The sequence below is a fragment of the Melanerpes formicivorus genome, unplaced genomic scaffold (genome assembly GCF_026170545.1).
Source record: "Melanerpes formicivorus ecotype bairdi unplaced genomic scaffold, bMelFor1.0.p_v2 SCAF_27, whole genome shotgun sequence".
NCBI classification, from domain to species: domain Eukaryota; kingdom Metazoa; phylum Chordata; class Aves; order Piciformes; family Picidae; genus Melanerpes; species Melanerpes formicivorus.
The window spans coordinates 10,080,733-10,089,726 of record NW_027142379.1 but is presented as its reverse complement, the minus strand read 5'-3'; the positions used below and the strand labels follow the sequence as shown (position 1 = coordinate 10,089,726).

Genomic DNA, 8,994 nt, shown 5'->3' with positions numbered 1-8,994 from the left:
CCATGTCTTTATCTGGCTTGCTAAGAGTCTACTAAGAAATGGACAAGACAAGGTTTTAATCAAATGTAAGCAGTAACAACAGGTTTTATTCAAAACTTCCAGTAAAGAGGACCCACTAGTTTTGGAATAAAGGTTCTTAAAGCACTACAGCTTATGTGAATATAAAAGACTGAAGAGAAGAAAATAAACCAAGCAGTAAAAAAAAAAAAGGAAAAAAGAAAGAAAAGGAAAAAAGCCTTTAAAATATATATATTTTTTTAATGTTTGTAATAGACCCACCCAGGGATTTTGAAGTCCTCCAAACAATTAACAGTTACTAGGTTTGGCAAAACAAGATTCTCTTACAAAAAAAAAAAATTAAAAGCCTACTTCTGTTACAGAAACTGTATAAAACTGCTCAATAGTTAAAGAGCACTCTGTACAAGTTTGTCTGGAAATACACAGAGCTGCAGCCTTCAAACTACAGGAATTAATCATTCTGTCCTCTTCACACGTGAAAGAATTAGCCAGCCGGGCAACTATATGGGAAGGGGGGGGAGGGCAGGGGGAAATGAAGAGGCAAAACCAGCCAGAATTAAACAAGATGAAGCCACTATAAAAATGAAATGCACAGCAAAACTCAGACCTCAGTTTAAGCTAACAAGCTATGTTTACAATATATTCTACATTTCGGTTGTTGTTTTCCCCTTCCCGCTCCCACCTCCCCCCCCATTCAAATATTCCTAATTCCTTTATGGTCTAAATCTACTTAATCTCTAAACTTTCAAATACACAGTACATACATTTAGCCAAAAAAAAACAAAACCCACAAACAAACATACCTAACATTCTTACAGCAGTATGGTCAGGACACAACTTTAAAGATTATGACACAGTTATTGAGATTAAACCTTAGCAATTTTTGTTTCTCTTAAAGAGAACAGCAACCACCAACGTAGACAAACGGTGATAAAATGTACTGCAGAGAGCCTGTAGAAAGCAGACTTCACCAACATTGCCTCTTAGCCCCAGAGGACACAAGGAGAATGGAAGGAGGAAAGAGAATCTCAGAGTGCCAGGGACAGGAAGATCTTTCAGGAACTGGGTCCGGCAGGCTGTGGTTTTGGCTCGGGCGTCCCCGTTGCACGAAGCCCTGCAAACCAACTTTGCAACAGTACATTACAATGTAAACTAAAATTCTTGATACCAACAGTATGTCAAAGGGATTTTGTTTGTTGGCTGTTTCTTTTTTCTGCATCCAAGTGTTGGTCACAGAAGTCAAGTATTTAATGGCTCTTATTCAGCTGTTGCCAGTTCAAGGGGAAAAAAAAAAGAAGTGTGTGTCTGACTCATACATCCTTCAAGTACATGCAAGGCTCAATTGTTTCCAAAATGCAGAGCCTGGGACCTTTTAAGACACTGAAGAAATAGGATTATGAGGAGAGCCCATCTGAGTAAGTACTTTATCCAGCCACTGAAGGGGACCGTGAAGATGTATCTCTATCCAGCATGGAGTGCTTGTTACATCTTGGCGATGATACTCAGCTCCCCAACCCTGGACACACAGAATCATAAGTGGGGAAAGAAAAAGAAAAACAGAACTGTAAAAAAATCTCCTTATTTTATAATGTCAAATATATGAGAAGCACACTTCCATCATCTTCCTTCTTACCATAATACTCTAGCTTTCATTATCAGCTAGGTAGTGTAAGACCTTTGAAGCACCAACTTATTACTACATTTCAACAAACAAACCTCAAGCTAAAAGAAAGAAATTTGGAGGAGGTGTCATTTTAAGAACTCTTGATCTCTTGGAATGGAAGTCTAAGTTTTTATAGGCATAACCTGTGGCAGTCCAAAAATTCCCAATACCTCACTGCCAGCTGCAAAATGTCCCAATAAAGCCTCTGAAGAGGGGGATAATAAAGTCTTTGTCAATACCAAAAACAGAACAAATTGAGGGGAAATGCTGCCAAGCAGATCCACAAATTAAAAATGAGGCCATAGAGTGACATTATGGAAGTGGGGATGAGGATCTGTCTGACAAGGAACAAAGCATCACTCACAGGAGGATGGACATGATAAACTCAGTAACAAGTCAGAAACATTCCTCTTTGGAGGAAGAGGATGTGGTCACACCCAAGCAGGCAGTTTCTGAAGTTAAGACAAGATAGGTTCTGTTTCAGCTCATACCTGATTCGGTGACAGTAATTACCAAAGATACAAGCAGACATAGAAACTGATTTTGAATGCTGTTTAAAAGGGAGCCATTTTGGGGGCAGGTCTGTAGGCAAGACTGAAATAGCCACAGGGGCAGTTTGCTGGTCTGTATTACTCCTACTGAAGGTATCACCCAGCACAGGAGGCAGCAGCTCCAAACACTGTGCAGTGCAACATCCGAAACACAAGAGGTCCTGTGGAACTTCTCAGGCATCAGAGCCATACAGCTCTGTAGGATGCAGAGCTGTAAACAACCTATTCTATTTTAGGAATCCCTGCCCTAAACACACCTGGAAGTTTCCATCTGTCTATCAAGAAGGGCACTTCAGCATATTACCATTTGTCAGATATGTGACCAGCTCTTTTTATGTCAGCACATATGCCACATCACAAACCTTGACCTTGCATGCCCATCTAGAATAGAAAGGTATTTATATTATTCCAAACAATTACTGCAGCTCCACTTTGGGAGCTGCTGGTCAAGACAGATTTAGAGGATTGTGGAATCTACACTCCCACAAGCACTATAATGGCTGCAGTCCCAGCTCAACTCTCAAAAAATACCACCCAGGAACAGGAGGTTCAGCTGGGCCTCCTACAGAGCAGGAGATGGACTGTAACAATGGGGAAGAAAGGGGGGCAAAATCAGCTGCTACATAATGAATTAGGGGCTCTTCCACTTTTACACTAAGTAATTAATACTTCTTTTCCTTTCTAATCTTACTGGTGCTGTACCTTGCCACTGAAAAGATGAGTTCCGTAATTCCAGAGTAACCATGCAAGTAATTCTCTCTATACAGCCAATCTATACACATATTAAATACAAGAATTCAACTGAAATACAATAAGCATTTACAAGGAGCAATTCAGTGAAATTAGAATAGTTACCAGACATGAGAGAAATGCTTCACTATGGCTGTATATGAAGAAACACCTTCTGCAAGCTACCTCAAGCTTTCTAAGTAATGTGGCCAGATGGAGTTTCGAACACAAAGACAACTTTGTTTCATTAAGATCTGTCTTATATTTAATGGACATTATTCCATACTTAAAATTCAACAGGTCAATGGAGGGAGGCACTGGACTACTCCAAATCACCACATTAAATAAAAAATGCTTTCTTTTGCTCCTCTCACAGAACACTGACAAGGCAGTTTTCACATACCTTTACAAAGCTCATCCGCAGAGTGCACATCTTCGTAAGCTCATACACTGTCTCAAAGCCATGGTTCACTGACTGAGCCAAAAGCTGAGCAAACTCTTGATTATTAAAAATCTTCAAACTGCAGCCACTGGGGATTTTGCAGACTGTGGTGGGATGGAACCCATGGTGGTAGTTGCAGTTCCGGCTCTGCACGAAAATACTGCTGTCGCTCAGACACTCAGCATACACTTCCCCACCGACGTAGTAGAGATGAACACCTGGGAGGAGAAGGTTGCCATAAGGAGGTTAGATTAATTCACTCTGAGTATCTATTTTTCATGCTCTGTCTCCACAGAGATATGTTTCTGCTTCAAGGGATAAACACTAATTGCGTATTAGAACATTGTCTGTCTGTCTGCAAAGCTGATTTTCACTTTCCTGTTCTATCAGTGAGGGATTTGACAGGGGTCTCTGTACCTATGTATACATCAGGGAAAGCTGTAATTCCTGCAGCTTGACACGGTGGATATTTAACAACAATGAACTAGCAAGCACTGCAGTACTTCTGATGCACTATAGTGGATGGCTGACAACTTGGACATTTTGTCTTTGTGTTTATGTAAAACAGTAATTGGGAATGCAAGAGGAGAGAGCAGAAACCTACTGCATGATTTGTAGATACTAAAGCAGCCTGATGTTGGATTCTCTGGGAAAGCTCTGAGAGTGCTGTTTTTGAAAGCATAAGCTTTTTCAGCTTGCTTTAATTCCAGAAAGTTGTCAAAGGAAAATTACCTTTATATTCCTTGGATGATTCTGTCTAATGAGGGTACATCCCAATTTTACACCCTGCTCCCTCATCTGCCACTGAAGGCAGCAATCCCCAGAAGAGGGACACAACAGGGAACCTTTGTGGAGAATTGGTGTCAGCAGGACTCAATTTTGGCTTCGAGAAAGCAAGAAAATTTGCCTTTTGTGTTTAAAAAGTGGATTATTTACTCTTCAAACCTTTCACCTCTCACAGTGTCACAAGTCAGAGAAGTGAACACACAGAATTAAAAAACTAAACTGAAGTCCAGTCAGAAAGCCTTAACTGTGCTCTGTCATGCAAGATTTTGCAGCTGACTACGTGTGTTCCTGTGTGAGTACACAGATACTCCCACTTGATCTGCAAAAACATTTACAGCTCTGTCTTCAAGTTTGGGATTTACTCCTCCTTCCTCAAAGACTTAACAGTTCTATACAATCATTAGTTGTACATATTTACTTATTCAACAGCATCCCTGTCTTCCGCACTGGCTTGGTACACAACGCAGCTAAGTGCTTCAGCAGAGCTCTGCTTGCAGCTGGGTTACTTCTCACAGGAAAACAAATGAGGTGTTAGATACATGGTAAGATGGATGGGGAGGAAAAGAAGGAACAAGTATTAGGACTTGAGTGCACTGCTGAGAGTTGCACAAGTTCTCACGTAGAGAAAAGCTCTCCAGACTGAGGGCTCCCACGTGAAGACCCAACAGTTTCAGTTCTTTCCTTCTCTAAGAAGGAAGATTTTTCATTAATTGGCCCTCAAAACACACACCCCACTGCTTGGGCATGCTGAACCTTCATCTGTCTCAGAAAATTCAGAGTTTGCTAATAACAAACACTTCAGAAATGTGCCTGGCAGGAATGGCCCACTTGCAGGGGACAATGTCAGTTTGCGGGTCACGTGCATTATAGGCAAGTTCTCAGACAAAAAGGACTGCATCAAGTCAGACATAAACCAAGCTTTTCTCTTTTGCAGGGCAGTGTCTCAGCCATGGAAGAGAAGCACAAAATTCCTATTGAAGGAATCATCATCCTGTGGAAAAATGCATTTGGCAGAAGTATTTTTGCAGGTTGCCTCTCTATATACATGCTAGGATCACTCATTTACCTTGGAACCAAGGCTAGCAAAAAAACTGGTGCCAAGAACTGTAATTTGGATTTCCTCATTAACCAAATCAAGATCAATCAAGATATTTCAATAAACAAACTGCCTTAATTCTCACTCTAACATTATTTTAGCCTTCAGGTAATTAAAAATTGATTAAGGGCAAAAGCTTCCTGTAATTACACACTAGGTAAGAACAATACTTTGCTTATAAGAACTGGCCAGAAAAATCACATCTTTACCAACTCCAGCATTCACCTCACAGACTTGGGGAGACCAGCCTGCTCTTGAGGCAACTGGCCCAGACTGTCATGTCTGGGGGAAAGAGGCCTCCCAAACCCCAGACAACAGCTACAAAGACCCAAACCTCACCTTTGCCAATATGCCGCCTCGTGTTCTCAATGGTGGAGTTGCGGTTAACGTTGGAGAGCAGCCCCAGGCAAAACCTGTTCTTGTTGTTTGAAGGATCAGTGAAGCCATCCACCAGGATGCTGGTGGAAGAAGCGTGGAACGCCTCCCCGACGCGGTTATTCAGCTCGTAGTAGACAATGGAGCACCAGTGCTTTGGCTCTTCGTAAGCAACTGCCTGAACATCTGGAAAGCAAGAATGCAAACCTGGAGTCTAACAGCACCGGGACACACAACGATTCATCAACCTGCAGACTTGGGCTGGAGATCACTGAAAGACAAGTGACTGCACCTAAGTCACCTTCTCTGGAGACTTTCAAGACCCATCTGGATGTGTTCCTGTGTGACCTATGCTAGATTCTATGGTCCTGCTCTGGCAGGGGGTTTGGACTTGATGATCTTCAAAGGTCTCTTCCAACCCCTAACACCTTGTGATCCTATGGAAGCTCTTTTATCTTCAGTTAGTTCTGAACCTTTCATAGAAGACATACAAGGGAATAATGTCACCTCAACTTGACTTGCACAAGACTCACAAGAGGTGAATGATGGCATTAGGCAACAGGAAAGTGCAGGAAGCTCCTGGGCACACCCCAAGCAGTGCGCCCATGTCCCAGTCCCATTTTCTACAACACGACACAGAAGCACTGCAGTTACACAGCTCAGCTTCCTTTCCCATTTAATAAATGAACTTCTACATCCTTTTACTCAGCTACCAAGTTACAAGTCACCTCTGTGCTTACTGCAGTGCCACAGTGACAGGAGAAAACACATCAGACCACTTGTAACTTTGGGTACCATGAAGTATAAGAAGGTAGCTTAAATATACAGTCAGGAGATCAATCTTTCAGCATTCAGTGAGTGCACAAATCCTTCTCCTGGGCTTCTTGGAGAAAGGGTAGGAGATGTTAAAAACAAAGAGAGGTTGATATTTGTCTGCAGAACATGCATGAAGCTCATCTTCAATACGAGTAGATACTGCTTGTGGGTGTCCAACCACAGCATAGGCTTCTTCAGCTATCTCCACTCAGTGCACAGCCTTTCAAGTGCCCAACAGAGCTACAAATTACTAACCTGCCTCCAATAAAAGGAGGCAGAGAAGAGATGAGGTCACTTTGTGTTGTTTCATTTAAATGGAAGATTACTGCATTGCTAAGCCTAGCACAGTTGGGCTTGCTGCTAAGATACCAGCTTTGCAGATTAAAGCTCCAACTACAGGTCAAAGTGCTCAAATGAAAATCAGACTGGTATTACAGGAAAACCTGTTTATCTGGCAAGAGGTTTCCTTTTGCCAGCTCCAAGCCTTTAATGAAATCAGCCAACTAAAACCAGCGCTCATGTTTTCCTCATATTGCTAAGAGTTATCTGACACATGCAAAACAAAACCCAAAAAGTTCTCCCCTAAACCAGCAGTACACAGCAGATAGAAAAGGTGGCAAATAATCCAAAGCATCCCACATCACTGTGCTAAACCTTTGAGCACAGTGTCTACTGCTGCCCAATAATTTGCTTAAAACACTTAGAATAGGGAGCTGATCTTTCCTGATGTCCTACCACTTCCTATCCTTGCATGCCACTGAAAAAAAAAAGGGAAAAAAAAGTCATTAATTATCAGTAAGAGGTTACTACACTTTTAACTCCCATGAAGATGCCAGCAATTATCAAAGCTGCAGCTTTGCCCCAGTTCTCAAAGTCAGGAAGAAATCTTGCCAGCTGGCCATTCTTACCGAATGAATCATATCTCTCTCACACAGATTTCATCCTAACTTCCTCACATTTGCTTTAAGTCATGCAGAGCAGGTGCGTTCAGTCTCTCTATTCCCAGCATGGGCCAACAATGGAAATTACCCAACTTCATTGACAGGATGCAGCTTGTTAAACCAAATCTCCTAAGACTAACATCATGAAGAACACGCTTCTGAAAAGTTTGCAACGAAAATGCTGCAGTAAGCTCACAGTGAAAACTCTTCCACAACCTGCGGCAGATTGCTTTATGATTTCTTTATGTACAGGATGCATGCACAAATAATAAACACATGAAGGCACACAGAAGTAAGGCATCTCCTGGTTTGTTTTTTTAAATGAAGGGGCAGAGATGAAAATCCATTGCAGTAAACCACTAGGAGGGAAAAAGTACTACTAGGCAACATTTTTCTCTTGCCATGGTTGAATGTTTAAAAACAAGAAGGAAGTCGTAAGGCTCATGTAAATAGAGGAATTCTACAGTACTTGTGGATTTTGTGAGAGGGACAAACAAGCAGAGGTCTGCACAAACACTGATAAATGTCCTTTGGGCCAGCAAGGACTGGACATTCACAGACTGCATTGGGTTGGAAGGGACCCTCAAAAGTCATCTTGCCCAACACCCCTGCACCCAGCAGGGACACTTCCAACTAGAGCAGGCTGCCCACATCAAGTCTAATCTTGAATGTCTTCAGGGATGGGGCCTCAACTACATCTGAGCAACCTGTTCCAGTATTTTACCACTCTCATTGTAAAGAACTTCTTCCTTATGCCAAACCTAAACCTATCCTGCTCTAGTTCCAAACCACTGCCCCTCATCCTACCTGCAAGCCCTTCTAGAAAGCGCACACTGGATCAGTGAAAAGTGAAATGCTACAGATAAGGTTTATCACATGCAAAACTCATTCCACACACAGAGTAAACAGTTAGCAGAAAAGCTATCCAAAACGTTCCAAGAGGGCTAATATACTTCCTGAAACCAGACATCAAGCTTAGCAACAAAACAAGTACCAAAAAAATATAAAATAATCAAACAACAGTTACATTGTTCATGTGCCTGTGATCTTGATAATCATTCTGGCATGGCCTCCAGCTTGCTGCTCTTTCTTGGCATGGGCCACAGCAGTGTAAGCTTAGGTGCTCTCTAAAGTGGCTGCTTCTCACAACGTGCTGAATGCACTAAATGCCTTACTCAGCACTCACGGCTGGCTGTGAAGGCTTTTAAAAGCAACGTGTAAAAAGATGTCTCTGTCATAGTACATAAAGCAATAGGGGTTTTTTTTTACTACAGCTTTTATAGTCTGCAGCAATGCCGCAGCTCAGACAGTTCTGAATCCTGAACCAAGCACTATCACTGCGTGACTCAAAGGTGGAAGAAAAATGGGGAGCGTGGAACAACACAAAATACAACAAACCTTCAGATGTCTTTACAACCAGGAAAAGGGTGAATGATTAAAAGCATATCCTTTAAGGACTGAAGCTTATAACTCAAGAGAAAGTAGTAAGAAAAGACAATTTTATGATAAATGAACACGAAAGATACAGATATTCCAGCTGCCCATATAAAATGTCTCTGGGCATTTGCCTAACTGAC

General features: G+C 41.9%; 1 protein-coding gene across 5 annotated transcripts in view; it reads right to left on the bottom strand.

Annotated features, from left to right (window-relative positions):
- Window positions 1-53: 53 nt before the first annotated feature.
- SMAD1 (SMAD family member 1) overlaps window positions 54-8,994 on the bottom strand; it is a 46,629-nt gene continuing 37,688 nt past the window's right edge. For all 5 annotated transcript variants that reach the window (XM_068154075.1, XM_068154078.1, XM_068154077.1 and 2 more), the window contains exons 5-7: window positions 5,625-5,846; window positions 3,365-3,621; window positions 54-1,534 (exon numbers count right to left, since the gene is read on the bottom strand). In XM_068154075.1, coding sequence (XP_068010176.1) covers window positions 1,391-1,534; window positions 3,365-3,621; window positions 5,625-5,846 — 623 coding nt within the window. In that variant the 3' untranslated portion in view covers window positions 54-1,390. The remainder of the gene's footprint in view (window positions 1,535-3,364; window positions 3,622-5,624; window positions 5,847-8,994) is intronic.